General features: G+C 44.6%; 1 protein-coding gene across 1 annotated transcript; it reads left to right on the top strand.

The window, feature by feature from the left end:
* Positions 1 to 8,684: 8,684 nt before the first annotated feature.
* NLRP7 (NLR family pyrin domain containing 7) lies at positions 8,685 to 24,883 on the top strand. The gene is made up of 7 exons (XM_057712272.1): positions 8,685 to 10,261; positions 11,593 to 11,763; positions 14,562 to 14,732; positions 17,292 to 17,462; positions 17,769 to 17,939; positions 19,495 to 19,662; positions 24,580 to 24,883. Exons 1-7 carry the CDS (start codon positions 8,685 to 8,687, stop codon positions 24,881 to 24,883), a joined length of 2,733 nt encoding a protein of 910 aa, XP_057568255.1.
* Positions 24,884 to 25,068: the final 185 nt, after the last annotated feature.

Raw genomic sequence — 25,068 nt, 5'->3', positions numbered from 1 at the left:
CCTGGCAGGGTCCTGTGAAAGAGGCCATAAGTTATTTATTCCCTGGGGCTTGCATTTTCCTATGTTTGCTTTGTCCTTCCCTGTTTTTTTATTAACCTGCCTCATTCCCCACTTTGATGCTTGGATCTGACTTAAGGTCCAATAGCATCATTTTCATTTTGACTTACTGGTTGATATTTCCATAGCATCATTGCATGGGTGGCCATTTTTCTCTCGACTAAATTTTCAATGAAGTTTGAAATTATCTGCATAATTAAGGGGACAAAACAGGGAAGTAATAGGAGAATTCCCAATATTGTGAGCACACTTATTATTAGAGTCTTGTAACCACCTAAAGTTGAGAACCATTCTTTCAGCCAGCCAGTAACAGGATTTTTAATTCCTGAATTTCTAGCCAGTTTGTCTGCCAATGATGATAATCCCTTGAGGGCCTTAGTTATGGTGCCATCTGGGGCGGAGTTATTGGGGGTAAAAGTACGGCAGTTTCCTCCCAGGCTGACACATACTCCCCCCTTTTCTGCTAACAGCGTATCTAAGGCAATTCTATTTTCCCAGGTCACGTGGCTAGTGGCATCTAACTGGCTAGCCACCCCTTCCAGGGCGTCTCTAGTATAATTAATAAATCTTTGCTGGTTGTAGTAAATACAGTTTATCCAATCTACATTTTTGTTAATTGTTACCTACCCACCAGAAAAGGAATGACTCAAATCCTGCTGCTATCTGATCTCTGGCCTTGAACTCATTGGGGACTCCCCGGGGCACTCCTATTGAGTCTAGATATACATCTGGGTCAAAAGATCCCGGTATGGATCTCTTGGCCCTTGTAGGGGGATGGAATGCCAGGCTGAATGGTATAGCCAGTTGAACCAAGGCACATGTTCCTGTCCATCTGGTGGGCAATCTGTCTAAGAGAGTCTGGTTTCCGCAGTACCACCAGACATCAGCACGAGGAATATTTAAGTTAGAGTAATTGGTCCCGGTTCGTGCAACATGTCTCTTGGCTTTACGCAGTCTGACAGGTCTCCCACAGGAGTAGTGAACTTTTCTCCCCATCTAGAGAGACACGAAGGGTAGTTCACCTTTCCCACCGAGAAGAAGGGTGTTACCCTCAGGTCTAATTCGCGGATCGCCAGGTAGAGCAGGGCCAAACTCCTACGTGTCTCATTTCCCCAGGCCTTTTTGTCTTGATAGAGTGCCATCGTGCAGCCAAATCCGGAAGGATCATTGTCCCACCCGAGAGGGAACAGGACTGCCTGTGCTTGTGGTTGCCCTGCAGCACATGCGTAACAGTCGCTTTTGTTTAGGGCTAACACTGAGAATTTTACCCATTCTATCCAGGCATTTTGGCCCCCCATATCCTGTTTCAATTTCTAGGGTCTGTCTCAGATCCTTTACTTCAATCGCCTTTACTTGTTTTGGATTATTTACAGGCTGGCGTTTTGATGTCTCTTTTTTTGGGTTAGGTGCTATGGTAGTAGATTTAACTACTGGACTGCTGACTAAAGCTATTTTGAATTTTCCCCGGGGGTCCCTTCCAGACACATCAACTCCCAGTCCATAAGTCCGAAGGGCTACTACAGGGAAGGTGTTTATTTCAGCAGGATTATTAAATAGAAAGGATTATTGGATTACATTGTAACGGCTGGCAGTTAGGGGGTGTAGTTCCTTTGTAAATATGTAATTTTGGCTTCAGGCGGTCCCATCCCTGCCTAAGTTGCCACCTGAGTGGACTTGTGCTGGCTGTCCACCCTTGATACTGAGTGGTCCACCACATGTCATTCCAAATCACAGGGTGGCCGCATGCTATTATCTGTTTCAGGACAGAGGTGTTTATCTACCAGGGAAAGTTGTTTTTGTGCATTTAGATTTCCACAGGGTATGACTTGGCAAGCATCAAACTTTACAGAAAAGGTAGTAGCTGATCTAGTCACATTAATGGTCAGCTTGATAGGAAGTACCCCAAACTCCTATTTCCCTATTGCAACAATTATCCCAAGCATCCAATAGCAAGCAAGCAACTTATAAGCACGAGGAAAAACAGCGCGAGTAAAGTCCTTTCCCCCCACGTCCAATCTTCAGGAGCAGTAGACGCTAATCCCACAGTTAGATTTAATGCTAAAAGTGCAGCTAGAATTAAGAAAAAGGGATTACAGTCCATGGGGAGGTAATAATAGTCTTATCTGTCCTTTTGCTGTGGCGTACTTTTTCAGGCTTCCGCCGTGCATAGATCAGTCAGCCTCCGGAGTGACTGAAGCAGGGCTGTTGTCTTCCAGGGTTCTAAGTGCCGCAACTCGTTTCTTTCGAACAGTCAGTTTACACGGGGCTGTTGGATCAGGGATGCACTCCCAGTCTGGAGAGGCCGGCTTCACTCTGCTGTGGTGACTCCAAGGTGTCACCTCAGCCGCCTTTGTTGCAGCAGGAGTGGATAGAATAACAGTGAATGGTCCCCTCCAGAGGGGCTTCAAAGGCTGGACATTCCATTCCTTTACCCATACAGTATCTTTGGGTTTGAAGGAATGGACATCAGTAGTTGGACTTACAGGCAGTCGTTCCCCAACCCAGTGATGTATATAGGTTAGGGTCGAGCCAAATTCTCAACAGGGCAATAGGTAGCAGTTGATCCCAATGTAAATGAGTCTCCTGACATAACTTGCTTAGCTGTAGCTTTAAAGTTCTATTCATTTGCTCTACTTTCCCTGAACTCTGTGGGCGATAGGCTGTATGCAATTTCCAAGTAATTTTTAATCCTTTGGCAATTAACTGTACTATTTCTGCCACAAATGCAGCCCCATTGTCTGACCCTATGGTAATTGGGATTCCAACTCGGGGAATGATCTCCCTTAGAAGAGCTGGGATACTTCTCGCGCCTTTTCCGTACGGGTGGGAAAGGCCTCTACCCACCCTGAGAATGTGCATGCAAATACCAACAGGTACTTATAGCCCCGGACGCGGGGAAGTTCAGTGAAATCTACAACAATATTCTCAAATGGAGTCCCTCAAACACTTTGTGACCCGGGAGCCATTACTGGCCCCTGGAGTGGGTTGTTTTTGGCAAACAGTTCACATTGTTGGCTTATTGCCCAAGCGATACTAGAGAGCCGAGGAATATAGACGTGTCAGCTCAGGGTAACCTCTGAGGCTGTCCAGCCCCCATGTGTTCCTTGATGATATGATTTGACAAAGTCCGGAGCAAGGGCTCCTGGGATGGCTATGCGGCCATCCTCAAACTGCCACCATCCACTTGGGACATATTTTCCCTTCTCAGTTTTAAGCCAAGTGTCCTCATTTTTAGAGTACCGAGGGTTCCATTCTGTTAGGGGACAGGGGAGTAAAGCAGTAGTTAAGGCTGCAGTTTCCTGTAGTTCTCTAGAGTCCGCTAGTCTTGCCTCTTGATCAGCTCGACGATTTCCCCTAGCGGTTATTGTTTCCCTTCTGATGTCCCCGGCAATGCATAACTGCTGCTTTCTTGGGGGCCCATACTGCATCTAGAAGTTCAAGAATTTCTCTTTCATATTTTATATCTTTTCCTCCTGAATTAATTAACCCTTTTTCTTTGTATAGGACTCCGTGTACCTGGAGAGTGGTGAAGGCATATTTAGAGTCAGTATAGATATTTACTTGTACACCTGCTGCCAGTTGAAGAGCCCTGATCAACGCAATCAACTCTGCCTTTTGGGCAGAAGTTCCCTTTGGCAAGGGCCTAGCTTCTATGGTGGAATTTAATGTCACCACCGCATATCTGGCCAACCGCTCTCCCTCCTTCACAAAGCTGCTACCATCAGTAAAATATTCTACATCAGGGTCTTTGAGGGGCTGATCTGTGAAATCTGGTCTCCTAGAGAATACTTCATCCATGACTTCAATGCAGTCATGGTCTGGTGGACCTGGTCCCACCGGCAACAGCATAGCTGGATTGAGAGCTTTTTACCACTTCTAGGTGGACATGGGGGTTTTCACATAACATTCCCTGATATCTAACCATCCGAGCATTGGTCAGCCAACATTGTCCCTTATAGTCCATCAGAGTTAGCACCGCATGCGGCAACCTAACAGTCAATTCTTGTCCCATAGTGAGCTTGTCAGCCTCAGCGACCAGGAGAGCAGTAGCTGCCAATGCTCGCAAACAAGGGGGCCATCCTCTAACAACTGTATCCAATTGTTTGGACAGGTATGCTACAGGACGGTGCCAGGAGCCCAGAATTCGAGTTAACATGCCTACCGTTATCCCAGTATGTTCATGTACATACAAAAAGAAAGGTTTTGAGACATCCGGGAGCCCTAAACTGGGGATCTTCTCGAATGCCTCCTGTTGTGCCTGTTCCCATATTAATGGGTCCCTTCCCCCCTTTTGTTGCTTCATATAGGGGTTTTGCCATTATAGAAAAGTTAGGTATCCAAATTCTACAAAAGCCTGCTGCCCCAAGGAATTCTCGGACCTGGTGTCGGGTTGTAGGGACCGGGATTGAGCAAACGGCTTGTTTTCTTTCTGGGCTTAGCCGTCGTTGTCCCTGTGAAAGGTGGAACCCGAGGTATTTTACACTTTCCTGGCCGATCTGGGCTTTTCTTTTAGAAACTTTATAGCCTGCTTCCCATAGAGGGGTAAGGAGGCGCCGGGTTCCCTCCATACATCCTTCTTTGGTTTTTCTGGCTAATAAAAGGTCATCCACATATTGGAGCAAGGTACAATCCAGCTGGTCGGCCGGATAAGCCCTTAAATCTGTTGCTAGGGCCATCCCAAAGATGGCTGGGGAGTTTTTAAAACCCTGTGGCAACCTAGTCCAAGTCAGCTGTCCCTTGTCTCCATTTACAGGGTTTTTCCATTGGAATGCAAAAATGTCCTGACATGGTGGAGCCAGACGGATGCAAAAGAATGCATCCTTTAGGTCTAGACAATTAAAGTATGCTGTTTCAGCAGGAATAAGTCCTATTAGCATGTAGGGGTTCGGGACAACTGGGTACAGGGTGACAGTAGCCTGGTTTATGGCTCGGAGATCTTGAACTGGCCTATATTCCTCTGTGCCTGGTTTCTGTACAGGCAGGAGAGGCGTATTCCATGCTGACTGACAAGGCCATAGAATCCCATACTTTAGGAGTCTCTCCAAATGTTTTTGGATCCCAACCTGAGCCTTTCGGGGAATGAAGTACTGTCTTTGGCGGATTGGCCTGGCCCTGGGTTTTAGTTCTGTCATCACCGGGGGAATGTTTCTAGCCAGTCCAAGGGGGGTTATCTTCTGCCCATACCCCAGGTATTTGGAAAGGGAGCTCAGGTCCTTCTTGTGGGTCCTTCATGGCACTATAGAGGCACCATTCCTCTTCTTGGGGGAAAGTAAGAGCCAAAATCCTGGTCTTGGGCTTTCCCAAAGTCAAAGCCACTTGTCCTTATGAGTTAAAGGTTATCTGGGCTTGTAATTTTCCTAACAAGTCACGCCCCATTAGGGCTATGGGACAATCAGGAAGATATAGGAACTCGTGAACCACCTCATGGTCTCCTAGCCTGCATCACCTAGGTAACAAAAAGGGAAACCCATGGCCCCCACAATGGTAGTTTGTTTTTGTGAAATAGGTCCCACCAATTTTGTTACTACAGCGTGTTCTGCCCCCGTGTCTACCCTAAAGTCCATGGGTTGGCCCCCTACAGTCATTTGGACCATGGGCTCCTGGGGGCCTAGTAAAATGGAGCCTGGTCTATCCTAGTCTTCCTCCTATCCTTCCGTGATGGCCAAACCCACAAAGTCATTGGAGGAGGTCTCATGTCTCTGTTGCCCAGGCTGATGTCGTCCCTGGATTACTCGCCCCCTTTCCTCTCCATTATGGCCTGAATGATGGTCCTCTGATCGGTGAGGACATTCATTTTTCCAGTGTCCTTCCCTACGGCAATGGGCACATTGGTTTGGTCCCAGCCTGGATCTTGGATAGGTTGGTTTCCCCTCTAGACTCATTTCCAGGCCCCTGCGGTGGCCTTGACCTCATGTGTCCCTTCCTTGGGGGCACCATTTCCTTTCCATAAGTGCGGCCACAAGTAAATCTGCCTCTCTCTTTAATTTTCTTTCAGCCTCCCGCTTAGCTTCTTGGTCTCGATTAATATAGACCTTGCTGGCTACCTCCAGCAATTGACTGATATTCATCCCAGCAGAACCCTCAAGCTTCTGCAGTTTTCAACGGATATCCCCTTGGGCTTGACTCACAAAGGCTGCATTAAGCATCCTCTAGTTCTCTGTGGCTTCAGGATCAAATGGGGTGTAAAGGCAGAACGCCTTACACAGTCTCCCATAGTATTGTCTCAGGCTTTCCCCAGGCTCCTGGAGCACCTCAGTGGTCTTACTCATGTTCATAGCCTTTTTCCCTCCTTCTTTCATTCCATGTAGCAGGGCCTCCTGGTATCGTTCTCGCATTCAAAGGCCTTGGATTTCATTTGGGTCCCGCTGGGGTCTTCCTCAGGAAAATAGCGTTGGGTGTATGCCTGGGTGTTAAGGGTGCCTTCTGGTGAATGTTCCTCTAGCCACCGCAGGGCAGCTTGTGTGACTCTATGGCACTCTTTGGTGTTAAATGTCAATAAAAGCTGACCACAGTCTGCCCAAGTGGGCTTATGAGTTTGAATTATGGACTGCATCAAATCAATCATAGCTTGGGGCTTTTTGGTATGTGAGGGGGTATGATTTTTCCAATTTAGGAGGTCTGTTGTGGTGAAGGGCTGATATATGAATGTATGCTGTCCCCCCTGTATCTGTCCATCCTGATCATAGTAGAGAGGTCCCTGTGTTACCCTCAATGGCATTTCTAGGGCCGCCCCGAGTGAGGGGTGGGCTGCTCTCATTTCCCTTCTGTTCTCCAGGGTTCAGAGGCTACCCTCTAGGAGGTGGTTTGGAGTCTGATGTCTGGGGCATAATGGGCGAGGAGGCTTCAAATGAGCTACAGACCTCACTATTCCTTGCTGAGTCAGTAGTGGGTAGGGGAGGGTATAAGAGTACATATGGTGGGGGCACTTCCTCTGGCTCTCCTGCTAGGACTGGCTTTTTTGGTTTAGGCTTGCACCTAGAGGAGGCTATTGCCTGTGCCATCAGGATCTTACAATTTCCTCTAGGTATAATTAAAGCCAGTATGGCTTTATCAGGACTACATCTTGCCATGAGTCTATATATGGGAATTGGTCTGGGTATCCCAGGTCCCTTGTCACTACTTTATATATCTTATTGATTAGTCCCTTGTCCAAGGAGCCTTCCGAGGGCCATCCTACTCTGAATGATGACCACTCTATTTTGCACAAGGTACGGAGTTTCCTAGGGGTCAGTTGAACTCCATAATCTCCTGAGTATCCCTTTTTAAAGTTCTTAATCATGCATTCTAAAGGGGTGGGTTTACTTTGCTTGCCACCCATTTCCTCCCGTCCTATCAGACGACACACACACACACACAAGGGAGGGTAGGAGTAGGAAAATTGGGTTTTGGAAATGCGCTTCATCCGCCTCTGGCCACTTCCCTCATGGAAATTTTCAGGCACCTCTTAGCATTGGTGGGATGGAATAAACCCCATGTCAGGACTTCTCTGATGAGAACCACCCTAAGCCATATGTGGATTGCCACAGAACCAGATCAGGACTCAACACTTGCTTCGGCCTTAATTAATCATCTCATTTACTCACATTCATTCAACAAGCTCCAGCCCTCCGCCCAATCCTTTAACCTTAGAGTCGCAGTTTTGCCACCTCCTCTCCCCCTGAGAAGGTCTTGGAGGTTACTCGGGTGACTCTTGAGAGGTGATCAGGCTCCCCTTCCATCACTTAAGGACGGGCCTATTAAACCAGAATGAACGCAGGTTCTTACCAGTCTGTCAGGCGGTGCTTTCTGCACTGATTCCTGCACCTCTCCAGGTTCTGTTGTGCTCTCAGAAGTCTCACCCCAACATGCCGAGAGGGCTAGTCTCCTATGGATCAACTGGTCCACTGGTGCCAGGTGATGTCACCACCCCTGGCATCCCAGGGATCATACCCCAGAGACAAGGGAGGTGAAAGCATCATCTCTGTATACCATCTCCTGATCCCGGATGAGCCCCTAGAAATGTTTGAGGAATTGGTAGAGGTAGGCAGGACACTGAGGCTTATAATGCAGGAAGCAATGTTTGTTGTACCAGTACAGGCCCAGTGGATTCACATCCAAAGACTGAGCCCTGAACCAAAGGAGAGCTTCTCCTTTGGTAGACCAGTTCCCGTGCTTTTGGGAGCCTCTAGCTATGTTTATCTATGCAGAAGCAATGTACAGAAGCCAGAGTGCATATGTTAGTTTTTCCTTATCTTGTTGAGCCAGATATTTGCACTGCCCCTGGCAGGATCTTGTGAAAGAGGCCAGAAGTTATTTATTCCCTGGGGCTTGCATTTTCCTACGTTTGTTTTGTCTTTCCCTGTTTTTGTTATTAAGTTGCCTCACATATATATGCATTAGCATATGGTATTTGTTTTTCTCTTTCTGGCTTACTTTGCTCTGTATGGCAGACTCTAGGTCCATCTACCTAGCTCATGTCAATTTAATTCTTAGACCAGCCAGAAGAACCAAGAAGGGTTGAGAAACATTTCTTCCTCTCTGACACTGGTCCTTTACAACATGAATTTTCCAGCTGAGTATAATCAACTGGCGCCCCAATTCTCTCCCATTGTATATCAACATAGGTAAAGAGGAGAGAGAGAAACACCATGGAGAAATTTTCTATCTGGAAGGATACACTTTGGCCAGGAGATGATGGTGGTTCCCAATACAATATCACCCAGAGAAGCCCAAAGTTGATATCATACTTGAAACCCCAAATGCCCATACAGTCAGTGCCACTTACAATGGTGCTGCATGGTCCTGCCGGTGTCGGAAAAACCACACTGGCAAAACAGCTGATGCTGGACTGGACACAGGACAACCTGGCAAAGACACCCAACTCCGCCTTCTATCTCAGCTGCAAGGACCTCAACCACAAGGACACATGCACATTTGCAGAGCTGATATCTGAGAACGGGCCAGATTTGCAGGATGTCATTCCCAGGATCCTCGCCCAGGCACAGAAAATCCTGTTCATCATCGATGGTTTTGATGAGCTGAGAGTTCCCTTGGGGGCACTCATCCATGACACATGTGGCGACTGGCAGAAGCAGAAGCCGGTGCCCGTCCTCCTGGGGAGTTTGCTGAAGAGAAAAATGTTACCCAAGTCCTCTTTAGTGATCACCACTCGACCGGGGGCCCTGAGGGAGCTCCGGCTCTTGGTGGAGCAGCCACTCTTCATAGAAATCGAGGGGTTCCTGGAGCTGGACAGGAGGGCATATTTCCTGAAACACTTTGAAGAGGAGAGTCAAGCCCTGCGCGCTTTTGACTTGATGAAGAACAATGCAGCTCTGTTCCACATGGGCTCAGCACCCGCAGTGTGCTGGATCATCTGCACATGCCTGAAACGGCAGATGGAGAAAGGGGAGGACCCCGCCTCGACCTGCCAGACCACCACGTCCCTGTTCCTGCGTTTCCTCTGCAGCCAGTTCACGCCAGCTCACAGCAGCTGCCCCGGTGTTTGCCTCCAAGCTCCTGTGAAGTCTGTGTGTCTCTTGGCTGCTGAGGGCATATGGACGCAGACATCTGTGTTTGATGGAGAAGACCTCGAGAGACTTGGGGTAAAGGAGTCTGCCCTCTGTCCTTTCCTGGACAAGAATATTCTCCAGAAGAGCACAGACTGTGAGGGCTGCTACTCTTTCATCCACCTCAGTGTCCAGCAGTTTCTTGCCGCCATGTTCTATGTCTTGGAGACTAAGGAGGAGGAGGAGGAGGAAGACGTGGGTGGCCACAGGTGGCACATTGGGGATGTGCAGAAGCTGCTGTCCAAGGAAGAAAGACTAAAGAACCCCAACCTGACCCAGGTGGGGTACTTCTTATTTGGCCTCTCCAAGGAAGAAAGGGCCCTGGAGCTGGAGACAACTTTTGGCTGTCTAGTATCGATGGAGGTCAAGCAGGAGTTACTGAAATGCAGATCAATGCCCAATGGGAAGAAACCCTTCTCTATGACGGACATGAAGGAGATTTTGTACTGTCTTTACGAATCTCAGGAGGAGGAGCTTGTGGAGGGTGCAATGGCCCCTGTCAAGGAAATTTCTATTCACTTGACAAATATATTTGAAATGATGCAATCATCTTTCTGCCTTAAACACTGTCGAAACTTGCAGAAACTTTCACTGCAGGTAGGAAAGAGAATATTCCTGGAGAATGATACCACGTTGAAATCAGATGCTCAGGTTGAGAGGTAAGAACTTTTTTTTTTTTTTTTTACTTTACTTTACTAGTTCTCCCATCTTCAGCCTCAGCCCACATTCTTTTAGGAAGAGGACAGGGTCTCCTACTACTCCCTATGGCTTAGGGTCAGAATTCTCACTGAACTTTCTTCCTGCCAACTCGCCATTAAAGTTGGGAAACGTGATGTTCAGACTAGGAATGGGGGCTTTTGAACCTTACTTTGTGTTAGTATTATAGTTTATATGTGGGAAATGGGCTCAGGACACTCTAGACATTTCATATAATTTCCTTCCTTGCCAATTCTTTCAAAAAATTTGTTTTAATATATAGTCACTATGTTGTATATTATATCCCAGGATTTAGTTATAACTGGGTGTTTGTACCTTTTGATCAGCTCTGCACTTTTACCACCACCCGGACCTTGACCCAGTCTCTGGCAACCACTAATCTGCTTCAATCTGTTTTCTGTATCCATGAGGTCCTGTGTGTGTGTGTGTGTGTGTGTGTGTGTGTGTGTGTGTGTGTGTGTGTACCAGATTATATAGTATTTGTCTTTGTGTCTAGCTTGTTTCACTTAGCATAATGCCCTCAAGTTCCATCCACGTTGTTGCAAATGGCAGGATTTCCTTTTTTATGGCTGGATATTATGCCATTGTATATATACCACATTTTCTTCAACCATTCATCCATCAATGGACACTTAGGTTGTTTCCATATCTTGGTTATTGTAAATCATGCTTCAAAGAACATGAAGGTGCATATGTCTTCTTTTTAAGATAGTGATTTTGTTTTCTTCAGATAAAGACCCAGAAGTGGGATTGCTGGATCATATGGTGGTTCTATTTTTAATTGTTTGAAGAACCTCCACACGGTTTTCCATAGTGGCTTCACCAATTTACATTCCCACGAACAGTGCAGGGTTCCCTTTTCTTCATATCCTGGTGATCACTTGTTACTTGTCTTTTTGACAATAGTCATTCTTACAGGTGTGAGGTGGTATCTCACTATGGCTTTGATGTGTATTTCCCTGATTAGTGATATAGAATATTTTTCATGTGCCTGTTGTCCATTTGTATGTCATCTTTGGAAAAATGTCTATTCAGGTCCTCGGCCCACGTTTTAAGATAGTTTTTCTTTTCTATTGAGTTGAGTTTTAGGAGTTATTTATATATTTTAGATATTAACCCCTTGTCAGACATATGATATGCAAACATTTTCTCCCATTTGGTAGGTTGCCTGTTCATTTTGTTGATGGTTTCCTTTGCTGTGCAGCCTGCCAATTCTTGCTGCTTCTCCTGTATGTGCTTTTCATAGGTGTTCTTGTCTATGCTTTCCTCCTAGGTCACAGCATGACCATCATTCTCTTCATGTCTGGACAGATCTCTGCACTGTGTTCAGTTCAAACAAGAACCTGACCTTTCTGGATGTGAGGGAAAGCTTCCTGAGTCACTCCTCAGTGAGGATTCTTTGTGAGCAGATAACCCATGTCACCTGTCATCTCCAGAAAGTTGTGTAAGTAGTAGCTGATCCCGTGATGGTGATCCTCAGGTATTTGTGTGTGTGTGTGTGTGTGTGCGCGCGCGCGTGTGTGCGTGTGTGTGTTTTCTCTGCTTTGGCTCTTTGTTGCTGCATGAGGGCTTTTCTCTAGTTGTGGAGAGCTGGGGTTTCTCTTCGTTGTGGTGTGTGAGCTTCTCGGTGTGGTGGCGTCTCTTGTTGCAGAGCACGGGCTCTAGGTCCAAAGGCTTCAGTAGTCGCAGCACGTGAGCTTAGTAGTTGTGGCGAACAGGCTTAGTTGCTCTGTGGCATGTGGAATCTTCCTGGACCAGGAATCGAACCTGTGTCCCCTGCATTGGCAGGCAGATTCTTAACCACTGAGCCATCAGGGAAGTCCCCTCAGGTGTTTTAAATGTGGGAGCAGTATTGGAATGCCCAACCAGGCTCTGATCAGCCAGCTGCTCAGAATACAAAGAAATGAGATGGTTGCTCCCCTTAAACATGTCTAGTCGGAGAATCATGTGTTGTATTGAGTCACTTCTGTGAAATTTGGCCAGGAGTTTGGATGTTCCCATGCATCTGCTACAGGGCATATTCAAACCTCAGCCTCTAGGAAATACAGCCACATGCATGTTAGGAGGAGAACTGGGTGGGAATTGGGGAAATAGTCCAAGGAGGAAAGTTTCAAATATGTGAATAAGAATGTGTTTTGATGAGGCAGTGGTGCACTTATGACTCATGTGTGGCATGGGATTGAGACGTTAGTCTGAGTAGGGTAGGTTGTGTCAGGAGCAAATAAAGACGTGGGTCACCTGGGCAGGTGATTGCTAGCACATTATTTTGACCCAACACGTGTTCTTTTTGATGATCACCATTCTGTCGGGTGAGGTGATATCTCAGTGTAGTTTTGATGTGCGTTTCCCCAGTTAGCGATGTTGAGCACAGTTCTCACGTGATTATCTGTTGCCTGTCTTTGTGTTTTCTTGGGAACAATGCCTATTTGGATCCGCCACCCATTTTTTTTTTTTTAATTTATTTTTTTTGGCACACGGGCTTAGTTGCTCCGTGGCATATGGGATCTTCCTGGAGCAGGGATCGAACCCATGTCCTCTGCATTGGCAGGCGGATTCTTAATCACTGCGCCACCTAGGAAGCCCCGGCCACCCATTTTTAATTGGATTGTTTATTTTTTGATACGAATCTGTGTGAGTTCTCTATTTGGGACACTAACCCCTCATGGGACATTATTTTGCAAGTGTCTTCTCCTATTCAGTGGGCTGCCTTTTTGTCTTGTTGGTTTCCTTCACTGTGCAGATGCATCTCAGTCTGATGTAGCCCCGTTTGTTTCTGTTTTTGTTCCCTTCTCTGAATACACAGACCCAAAAGCATATCTCTGTGTGCGATGCCAGAGGGCGCTGCCCGTTTTATTCTTGGAGTTTAATGCTTCAGGCCTTACGTTTAGGTCTTCAGTCCATTTTGAGTTTATCTTTGTATACGGTGTGAGGAAGTGGTCCAGTTTCACTCTTCTGCATGTAGCTGTCCAGTCCTCCCCTTCCTAAATGAAGAAACAAAAAAACAAAAAGAGAACATAACACATATTCAGGGGATAAACTTTGCAAGTTAAGTTTATAAATTTATTTATTTATTTTATTGGCTGTGTTGGGTCTTTTTTTGCTGTGCGCAGGCTTGCTTTGGTTGTGGTGAGTGGTGGGGGGGGCTACTCTTCGATGTGGTGCATGGGCTCCTCATTGCCATGGCTTCTCTTGTTGCGGAGCACAGACTCTAGGCGCATGGGCTTCAGTAGTTGCAGCACATGGGCTCAATAGTTGTGGCTCACAGGCTCTAAAGCACAGGCTCAATAGTTGTGGCGCACGGGCTTAGTTGCTCTACGGCATGTGAGATCTTCCTGGAGCAGGGATCAAACCCGTGTCCCCTGCATTGGCCGGTGGATTTTTAACCACCGTGCCACCTAGGAAGCCCCACAAGTTAAGTTTAAAATTACACAGATACACTGAAATTTCCCTCAAACAACATACCTTAGAAGGCTTAATTAAGCCACTGAAAAGGCTGTGTTATTTACTTGAACAAATAGCTATGCCAAACATCAGCTGACTGTACCTGCTGGTGTCAGGTGGCATGTAGCTCACTCATCTCAGAAAGCACAGGACTTGTGTGTACAAGGCAACAAAAATCTAACATAGGCTGGTGCCAGCAAAGGTGGCAATTTCTTCTGTATGACTTTGAAAAGTTTACATTTTTAGGTTTTATAAGGTGTACATGAGAGAACAAAAACAGGAGGTGCTGGTAACTTGCTCCACTAAGAGTTTAGGACCCTTTAGGCAGGCACTTTGAACGGGAGCATCCGCCTTATTCTGTTTCTCTTTGCACTGAAATTTAATTTCGAAGATTCTCCTGAATGAGCCACAGGGAATGTTCATTATCTAAAAGTGAAGGGTTATTCACTGCGGTGGCTTCTCTTGTTGCTGACCATGGGCTCTAGGCACGTGGGCTTCAGTAGTTGTGGCTTGCGGGCTCTAGAGCACAGGCTCAGTAGTTGTGGCGCATGGGCTTGTTGCTCTGCGGCATATGGGATCTTCCTGGAGCAGGGATCAAACCCATGTCCCCTGCATTGGCAGGCGGATTCTTAACCACTGTGCCACCAGGGAAGTATTTCTTTTTGGTTCAGTTTTTGTGGGCTGTAGAAACTTGTCCATTTCTTCTAGATTATCAAATTTGTTGGCATATAATCGCTCATAGTAATCTCAGCGCCAATCATCTACAATCTTCGAGGTGGAATCCCTTCTTATTTCCCCTAGGATTCAAAACGTCTCCCCTGCCGATGCTTATCGGGACTTCTGTCTGGCTTTCATTGGTAAGAAGACTCTGACACACCTGGTTCTGGAAGGCAGTGTCCACAGTGATAAGATGCTGCTGCTCCTGTTGTGTGAGATCCTGAAACATCCAAGGTGTAATCTTCAGTACCTGAGGTAGGTCTCATGTCATTGCTGTTCTCAGCATGGAAAGGATGCTGTGAGCTCTGTGAACAAGAAAGAAGGGGGTGGTCATTCTGATTGGGTACCATGCTAAACAGGGGAATATGTTCTCAAGTAGAGTATGGATAGCATGTCAGCCTATAGTCTTTACCCAGCCAGCTAGCCTTCTGTATTGAATAATGAGGCCTGAATGCAAACAAACACTCAGAATTTTGTGTCATCTTCTAGCTTAGGGCCATAGCATCTCAGGTAGCACGTTACCTACCTGTTGTTATTCAGAGTAGCCATCAGCCTTAATCGGCCACTCAGTGACACTGTAGAAACATTGAGTGTTCTGGTTCCTGGTAGCTTACTGGTTTGACAGATTCCCCTATCGTCAGTGAGATCTCGTAACAAGTGCCCTGATTATCATCACGCATCTTTAGAGTACCACTCCACCCCCATCTTTAGGGTACCACTCCACCCCCATCTTTAGGGTACCACTCCACCCTTCTCTTCGTTGAGTAGCAACCTGAGGTCCTGGCTAGCGACACAGGTTTTTGATTAGGAAGCCTTGCTATGACATTTATGACCTGTATAATTTTTGAGCTGTTTCCTCATCCATGAGATGGTGTTTTGAGAATTGAATGGAACATGGGACGTGAACTGCTTTGCATGGGCACCAGGCACAAATGGCGGCTCTCACCATTATGGATGATTTCTGATGGTGCTGTCTTTCATTACATTAGGAAAAACATCCATTGCTCTGATGTTTTCTTTTTGTTTCTTTAGATTTTTATTCAAACAAGCAGAGTTGACACACAACAGTCTTGAGAAATGTGGGTAGTGAAATAACAATTGAAAGTACATGTTTTAAGCATGACATTAAAGTCAGATTACAGACTTAGATTTAATGTTTGTTTTCTAAACATTTTTAAGATTTTATAAAACACAAATTCATTTTGAAATTCCTGAGAAAATCATACTTCATAATTTATGGCAAAGATGTTTACTAGTTCACATAATGTAAAAGTAAATGTTTACTCTGAAGTTTTGATAAATGATGTTTCAAAATTGGTACACTGAGACACCAGAATGACAAATGGCTGGTGCGAAATCTCCTGTTTTTGCTCATTGATTTGAGACACTTTACATTCCACCTTGTATTCAAATTAAGTAAACTTATAATGTTCTTGTTATAGGTTAAGCTCTGAGGGAAGAAAGGTACTGATTTTAAGAACTCCAGTTTTACTTATGACATACATTCTAATAGAGTATATGGACTGATGATATCCTTTATTTGCTTGACATAAAGATACCATCTCTCCCCAAAGTGCAGATGAAGGGAAAAAAGAATGTTAAAAAGCTTAACCAACTTGTGAATATTTTGTTTTATATATATATATTTATACATCTTTTTTTGGAGTATGTAATTGCTTTACAATGTTGTGTTAGTTTCTGCTATACAACAAAGTGAATCAGCTATATGTATACATATATCCCCATATGCCCTCCCTCTTGAGCCTCCCTGCCACCCTCCCCATCCCATCCCTCTAGGTCATCACCAAGCATCGAGCTGATCTCCCTGTGCTATGCAGCAGTTTCCCACTGGCTATCTATGCATATTTTACATTTGGTAGTGTATATATGTCAATGCTACTCTCTCACTTCGTCCCAGCCTCCCCTTCCCCCCGTGTCCTCAAGTTCATTCTCTACATCTGTGTCTTTATTCCTGCCCTGCCACTAGGTTCATCAGTATCATTTTTCTAGATTCCATATACATGTGTTAGCGTACAGTATTTGTTTTTCTATTTCTGACTTACTTCACTCTGTAGGACAGACTCTAGGTCTATCCACCTCACCACAAATAACTCAGTTTCGTTCCTTGTTATGGCTGAGTAACATACCTGTGAATGTTTTGAACATAAGGGGCAGAGCCATTATTCAAACAAGCTTGTCCTTGAGTCCCGTGCTCTGATCTGTTTCTACAAGAGCAGCTGAGTTTCAGACCCAATATAATGGATTGCCTCAATGTCCTCTTAAATAGCTGCACCACATTCATATTTCCCCAATGGAAGGGGTTTCCAGTTATTCTTATTCTTGCATCACAGACTCAAACTTTGGACCTGGCTGCCTAAATGTCAAGTCGGATCTCCTTGTTTTAATTAGCATATTCCCTGAAAACGTATGAAGTTGAACTTCTTGAGTTTAAGGCATAAACTTTTTTTATAGAATCACATTTAAATTTAAGTGGAATTAGGACAGGCTCAGGTCAGGGCAAGTTATGATATAGAAAGGTTTGAGAAATAGCAGGCCATGTTGGTGAAACTTCACACAGAATTATATTACTGATTGTTTTTCCTCTTAGAGGTGAGGCTGGATGCTGATCAAATGGCCATGGAGATATTTGAAGAAGCAAAGGAGATCCGTTCTCTAATGGTTCAGGCTAGGGTTTGATGTGTATTGAAGTAAAATGACATGAGAATCAAGGATACAGCGTTCAGGGAAGCATAATTAGCTGACAGGGTCTCTTTGTCCTCCTGGAAGAATGACTTGCCCCCATTTATCGCGCAGGTTGGGATCTCGTCCTGACACCTCTCAGCGGCGGGCTGATTTCTCCTCGGCCCTCAAAGTCAAGCAGTCCCTGAAATGCCTGGGTCTCACAGCCAGTGAGTTTCTGGATGAGGGTGTCAAGTTGCTTTGTTCAACTCTGAGACACCCAACGTGCTTCCTGCAGAAACTGTCGTAAGTCTCTCCTCTCTTCCTGTGGAGCATCTTCATTTTAGATCTGGGGCCACATAGAGGAGAGCAATGGTAAGACCAGACTTACAGGGCTAACCCGGTGGGAGCTCTTCCTGATGGAGACACCTGGTTCCCTTTTTGGTCCCAGGTGGATGATGCGTGCATTTTGGCTTGCACTTCTCTCATTCCTGGTCCTTCAGGCTTTGATCACTAGCACAGGATAGAGAGGGTGGGGACTGGCAATAAGGGCTGTCACCTGAGAAGTCTGGACTTTGGCAATGTCTTACCACTTATGTGGTGCTTTCGCAGGTTGGAAAACTGTCACCTTACAGAAGCCTGTTGCAAGGAGCTGTCTTCTGCTTTGATTGTCAACCAGAGGCTGACCAACTTGTGCCTGGCCAAAAACAACCTTGGGGTTGGCGGGGTGAAAATCCTGTGTGAGGGCTTGAGTTACCCCGAATGTCAACTGCAGACCTTGGTGTAAGTCCCCGCTGGCTTGTGTGTGTGTGTGTGTGTGTGTGTGTGTGTGTGTGCGTGTTGTATGTACATATACACACCTGGATTCAAGAAGGGAAAAAACAAGAGCACTTAATAATCCCACTTGAATGAAACCAGCAAGATCTTGATGGAAATTAGGGAAAGAAGAGGTAGAAAGAGATGTCAGTGTTTGCATATCCTTAAGAGTCAGGTTGACCTTCCAGCCTCTTCCTCTTCTGAGGATTTGAGATAAGGAATTGGTTCTCAGGTCTGATGTTCTGTGTATATTCTGAGAATTCACATGACATCTTCCGGCAATTGGGAGTGGATTGAGTTAGACAGTGGGGTCCAAGACCGGAAAGGAAAGCCAGGTATCCAGTTTATAGTGGCAGAGAGAGAAAAGGAAAAGGTCATATTTCTGCTTCAACTGTATTCATTAGGAGCATATGAAATTTCCTATATGATGTCACTACACAGACTGCCCTGCTTTGGAGCTAATTTAGGCATCTAGACAACAAATCTGTGGTGCTTATAAGCCCTTACTGTGTGTCAGGTCCTCTACTCAATTTTACAAGACCTTTTAATCCTTACAACCACATGCAATAGTTACCTTTATTTCAATTTTGCCAGTTAGCTAATTAGAAATGCAGAGGTTAGCCACTTAGTTTGTCTGTGGTCACATTTGTGTAATAGGTGTGAAGCCCCCTCTATAAACCAAGTTACCAACAATCATTATCTTAAACACAATGAAGGCAATGTTTGACCAAACCTCCATTTTTGTAGGCAATCAAAACTTAATTTTAGATTTTGTCTTAGCTCCTCTCCCTAAGCTCCCTAGGTTCAAGTATGCCTTCAGGGTCTCACATCTTACAAAGCATGATGTCTCTTGGTCCAGTTGGCATCCCCCTGCTCTTTGTCATTTCACTTCCGGCTCTGTAGCCTCTGTCGCTACTATGCCATGCTTGGGGCACACGGCTTTCAGGGATGATTGCAGGTCCACCTGCCTAACTCTGCCATGGGAACATCCTTCTCTGCAGTCTGGAGGATTTGTAGGAGTCTAAGCTTATAGGAGTCTGCAGTGTTTAAATTAGAAACACAGCCACCACTCAGACATCAGAAATGTGGAGCTTTATGTGTGCCACAGTTATGCTGGGACAATTAAATATAGGACTTGAAATAAAACATAAGACAAGGAGAATATAATCCCAGTGACCTAACTGTGCAGAAAATAAGTGAGTCCGTCTCAGGTCTGTCTGAACCCAGAGCCCTTTGCCTGTGTAATGTGCTGTCATGCTAGGAAAAGCTGTGTCTTAAGAGATGTGGATCTGTCTCTTTTCCATAATAAAAGGTGGCAGACAAAGGCCAGTTTACCGCTCTACCATCTAGGTGAGGTAGAAATAGTGTAATCATCATTCCATGTGTTTTGTGTTTTTATGTAGCCTACCTGAAAGCTTATGGCTTGAGGTAGCACATAAGTGGTGCTGGCAATAACAGCTACTTCCCAGGATGCATGTCACAGAGGGATAATAGACCTCTCTTCATGTGACTGTCCTTGTAGGTTGTGTCATTGCAACATAAACAGACATGGCTGCAAATATATCTCAAAGCTTCTCCAAGGAGACTCCAGCCTAACAAACTTGGACCTGGGTTTCAACCCCATAGCCACTGGGTTGTGTTTTCTCTCTGAAGCTTTGAAGAAACCAAATTGTAACCTGAAATGTCTAGGGTAAGTAGCTTTCTTCATTTTAAAGATGATTTGGAAATATTTAATCTTTCAGAGATTTTGGAATACAAACTGCAATAGTATCACTCTTGGTCCAATTTTAGGAGCAAACCCCTGCAGAAATTGAATACAGGTAACTGGGTGCTTGCAAAGTTGATCAGAGGGCCAAGAGGGAGTGTTTTTCTTTTTTCCATTTTATTTATTTATTTATTATTTTTTGGGGGGTACACCAAGTTCAATCATCTGTTTTTATACACATATCCCCATATTCCCTCCCTCCCTTGACTCCCCCCCACCCTCCCCATCCCAGTCCTCTAAGGCATCTTCCATCCTCGAGTTGAACTCCCTTTGTTATACAGCAACTTCCCACTGGCTATCTGTTTTACAGTTGGTAGTATATATATGTCTATGCTACTCTCTCACTTTGTCTCAGCTTCCCCTTCACCCCCTGCCGCCCCCCAAACCTCGAGTTCTCCAGTCCATTCTCTGCATCTGTGTCCTTGTTCTTGTCTTGTCACTGAGTTCATCAGTACCATTTTTAGATTCCGTATATATGAGTTAGCATACAATATTTGTCTTTCTCTTTCTGGCTTACTTCACTCTGTATGACAGACTCTGGGTCTATCCACCTCATTACATATAGCTCCATCTCATTCCTTTTTATAGCTGAGTAATATTCCATTGTATATATATGCCACATCTTTATCCATTCATTTGTTGATGGGCATTTAGGTTGCTTCCATGTCCTGGCTATTGTAAATAGTGCTGCAATGAACATTATGGTACATATTTCTTTTGGGATTATGGTTTTTGTTGGGTATATGCCCAGGAGTGGGATTACTGGATCATATGGTAGTTCTATTTTTAGTTTTTTAAGGAACCTCCAAACTGTTTTCCATAGTGGCTGTACCAGCTTACATTCCCACCAACAGTGCAGGAGAGTTCCCTTTTCTCCACACCCTCTCCAACATTTGTTGTTTCCAGATTTTGTGATGATGGCCATTCTGATCGGTGTGAGGTGATACCTCATTGTGGCTTTGACTTGCATTTCTCTGATGATTAGTGATGTTGAGCATCTTTTCATGTGTTTGTTGGCCATCTGTATGTATTCTTTGGAGAAATGTCTATTTAGGTCTTCCGCCCATTTGTGGATTGGGTTCTTTGCTTTTTTGGTATGAAGCTGCATGAGCTGCTTGTATATTTTGGAGGTTAATCCTTTGTCCATTGTTTCGTTGGCAACTATTTTTTCCCATTCTGAGGGTTGCCTTCTAGTCTTGTTTATGGTTCCAAAAGCTTTTAAGTTTCATGAGGTCCCATTTGTTTATTCTTGATTTTATTTCCATGATTCTAGGAGGTGGGTCCAAAAGGATCTTGCTTTGATGTATGTCATAGAGTGCTCTGCCTATGTTTTCCTCTAGGAGTTTTAACGTGTCTGGCCTTACATGTAGGTCTTTAATCCATTTGGAGTTTATTTGTGTGTATGGTGTTAGGAAGTGTTCTAATTTCATTCTTTTACATGTTGCTGTCCAATTTTCCCAGCACCCCTTATTGAAGAGGCTGTCTTTTTTCCATTGTATATTCGTGCCTCCTTTGTCAAAGATAAGGTGCCCATATGTGTTTGGGCTTACTTCTATGTTCTCTATTCTATTCCATTGATCTTCCTTTCTATTTTTGTGCCAGTACCATACTGTCTTGATCACTATGGCCTTGTAGTATAGTTTGAAGTCAGGAAGCCTGATTCCACCAACTCCATTTTTCCTTCTCAAGATTGCTTTGGCTATTCGGGGTCTTTTGCGTTTCCATACAAATCGTAAGATTTCTTGCTCTAGTTCTGTGAAAAATGCCATTGGTAATTTGATCGGGATTGCGTTGAATCTGTAAATTGCTTTGGGTAGTACAGACATTTTCACGATGTTGATTCTTCCAATCCAGGAACATGGTATGTCCCTCCGTCTGTTTGTGTCGTCTTTGATTTCTTTCATCAGTGTCTTAAAGTTTTCTGCATAGAGATCTTTTGCCTCCTTAGGCAGTTTATTCCTAGGTATTTTATTCTTTTTGTTGCCATGGTGAATGGGAGAGTTTCCTTAATTTCTCTTTCTGCTCTACCGTTGTTAGTGTATAGGAATGCAAGAGATTTCTGTGCATTAATTTTGTATCCTGATACTTTACTAAACTCATCAAGAGGGAGTGGTTTTAAGTGGGAATAGCCTCCAGTGAAGTAGACTTCAGGATCACACTGCTTCTGCTGGGATCCAGTGATCAGGACACAGAGGGCCTACCCCAGCCAGATACCCAGGGAACCATAGATGGCAGCTACCCCCAGGATATACAGTGGCACCAACAGAATGGTGAGCTATGAATCACTTCTCTCTTCCAAGTCTGTCAAATGCATGTCATTGATGCAACCTACATTGCAACCAGAATCCTAATGGAAAGAGAATCCGGGTTATACAAATGTCAACACTTCCTCAGCCTTGCATAGAGAGAACACTGGGATATACAGAGCTCTTGTTGACGATCTTGGCATCTTGGCTGTACTTGGGGAACTTAAAGTTCTTGGTGGTCAAGCGTCCCCCAGATGAACTGAATCTTGGAGGAAGGGGAGCCAGGCATCAGAATTGTTAAGCCTATTCCAGGTGATGCTGATACTCGGTGAAGCTTGAGCTCCCCTGAAGTAGAAGTCAGAGAGGAAAAGCCATGGTATCACAGGTGGGAGTTCATCTTTCTGGTCACTGACACAGCCCAGCGCCACAGCGAAGGCATTGAGTAGGGGTAGTGGCATCAGAAGATGGTTCAGATCCCATCTAATGCTAATTAGCCGTGACTTACAACATCTAACTCTTCCCTCACAGAATGAACAGTTCTTTTCTACGACCCATCCTCACAAAGGCACAATTAATGCATTTGGTGAATTACTTTGTAAACTTGTCAGCCTCATTGTACACATTTTTATACAGTGAGCATATCTGCCAAGTTCCAGACCGTTGCCTCTGCTGGAGCTGCTTCCTGTCTCTCTAACTTCATCTCCTGCTTTTCTCCCCACCTGGGTGCACATCACTCGACTAGGCTCTCAGTTCCCAGAACCCACCCAATTTTTTTTTGACTTCAAGGGCTTTGTCCTTAGTGGTTTTAAAAATTTTCATTGAAATATAGTTTATTTTCAATCTTATGTTAGTTTCAGGCGTAGAGCAAAGTGATTCAATTTTATATATACTTTTCTTTTCCATTATAGGTTATTATAAGATACTGAGTGTAGTTCCCTGTGCTATGTAGTATGTCCTTGTTGATTATCTATTTTATACATAGTTGTGGGTATTTTAATCCCCAACTTGTGATTTATCTCTCCCCCAACCTTTCCTCTTTGGTAACCATAAATTTGTTTTGTGAGTCTGTGAGTCTGTGTCAGGCTTCTGTGTCAGGCTTCTTACAGCTAGCATATTTTCAAGGTTTATCCACATTGTAGCATGTACGTCATTCCTTATATGGCTAAATAATATCCCATTGTATGGATATACCATGTTTTGTTCATCCATTTACTTGTTAATTTTATTTAGAGAGAAAGTGAATCTATTTTCTGTGTCTCTAGTGGCTACCGTGGTGCCTGGGGCAGCAGAAGGATGGTTAGAGACCCCACATATAGACAGATGTGCAGATGGTGCAGTGGCCAAGGGGTCAGTCTGGCTTGAGTTGGCAGACTATATATAAGCTATATGTAAGCTGGCATGAGCTGTATCTACCCCAAATAGTGTCTCCCTCTGTCCTCCACTGGCAAAGACATCTTTTAGTCTAGAAGGGGCTCTGGGAAAAGGAGGTAAGGAATGGAGACAATGGTGACATAATGCATTACTAGCTTAATTAACTCAAATTGCTATAAAGTCGAAGAAAACAATACTATTCTGTTCACTGACTCTCAGGCTTCTGATCTTTTTAAAAAATTTTTTTTGTTGGAGTGTAGTTGATTTACAATGTTGCGTTAGTTTTCAGGTATATAGCAAAGTGAATCAGTTATACATGCACATATATCCACTCTTTTTTAGATTCTTTTCCCATGTAGGTATTACAGAATATTGAGTTTCCTGTGCTGTACAGCAGGTCCTTATTAGTTATCTGTTTTATATATACTCGTGTGTATGTGGCAATCCCAGTCTCCCACTTCACCCCTCCCCCTTTATTTCCTGGTAACCATGGTTTGTTTTCTGCACCTGTGACTCAACTTCTGTTTTGTAGACAGGTTCATTGGTACCATCTTTAGACTCCACGTAAAAGTGGTATTGTGACACTTGTTCTTCTCTGTCCGGCTTACCTCTCAGTGTATCACGTGGGTTACTGCATGATCTCTGCACGCAGTCTGCAGGTTTTGGTTCTTGATTTCCTGACGTTGCTTCTCAACCCATCACCCCGAGGTGTCTTTCAACTTGGAAGCCAGGCCACAGCACTTGACTTTCAAAAGACTCAGAAGCTCCTCATATCACTGTGGATCACATCTGAAGGTTTTATAAGAGCCTACAGGATTCTACGGGATCCTATAATTAGTTATGAGCCACTCTTTCTACTTTCCCGCTAGCTTGGCATTTCAGCTACACTGGCTTCCTTCCTCCAGTTATTGTAATGGGTCACCCTGTATCTTACTCTTTTTTTTTTTTTCTTAGATCATCTTTGCAATGTGGAATTCGGTGACCATCAAAATCTACCTAATCCTTATCTGTCCTATTGGTCCTAATCCTGTTTATTTTGTTCCAATACTATTATATTATCGTGTCTTCAATATATGTCCTGATGTTGCTAAAATAAGCTCCATGAAGAAAATAATTTTCATTTTTTTGCTACTAGGTCCTCAGCAAGTAAAAGTATGCCTGGCAACATGGTAGGTTCTCCATAAGAGCTCACTTAAATGAGTGGGTTTCTGTACTTTCTCAACAGGCTCTGGGGCTGTTCCATCTGCCCTTTGAGTTGTCAGGATCTTGCCTCTGCTCTTGTTAGCAACCAGAGCCTGGAAACTCTGGACCTGGGCCAGAACATCTTGGGGCAGAGTGGGATAATGGTGCTCCTTGAGGCTTTAAAACAGAATAATAGCCCCTTAAAGACACTCAGGTTGAAGATAGACAAATCTACCATGGAAGTCCAGAAGCTGTTGAAGGATGTGAGAGAAAGCAATCCAAAACTGACGATTGAATGTAATACTGCCAGAACAAACAGGTCCTCATGTTGTGACTTCCTTTCCTGAACACTCCGGGATAGCTCTCTTGCATGTCCCCAAAGGGGACATCTGATACCTCTAAGACATCTCATTAATGAAGACCAGAACGTCAAGTTTAATTACTGGATCAAAATGTAGAGTCAAGCACTGGCTTTGCACTCTCTAGTTTCTGGTAAATTCTGCACAAGTCGTGTACCCACTTGATTTAAAAT

This window comes from Hippopotamus amphibius, chromosome 16 (genome assembly GCF_030028045.1).
Source record: "Hippopotamus amphibius kiboko isolate mHipAmp2 chromosome 16, mHipAmp2.hap2, whole genome shotgun sequence".
NCBI lineage: Eukaryota > Metazoa > Chordata > Mammalia > Artiodactyla > Hippopotamidae > Hippopotamus > Hippopotamus amphibius.
This window is presented reverse-complemented; position numbering and strand designations above follow the sequence as displayed.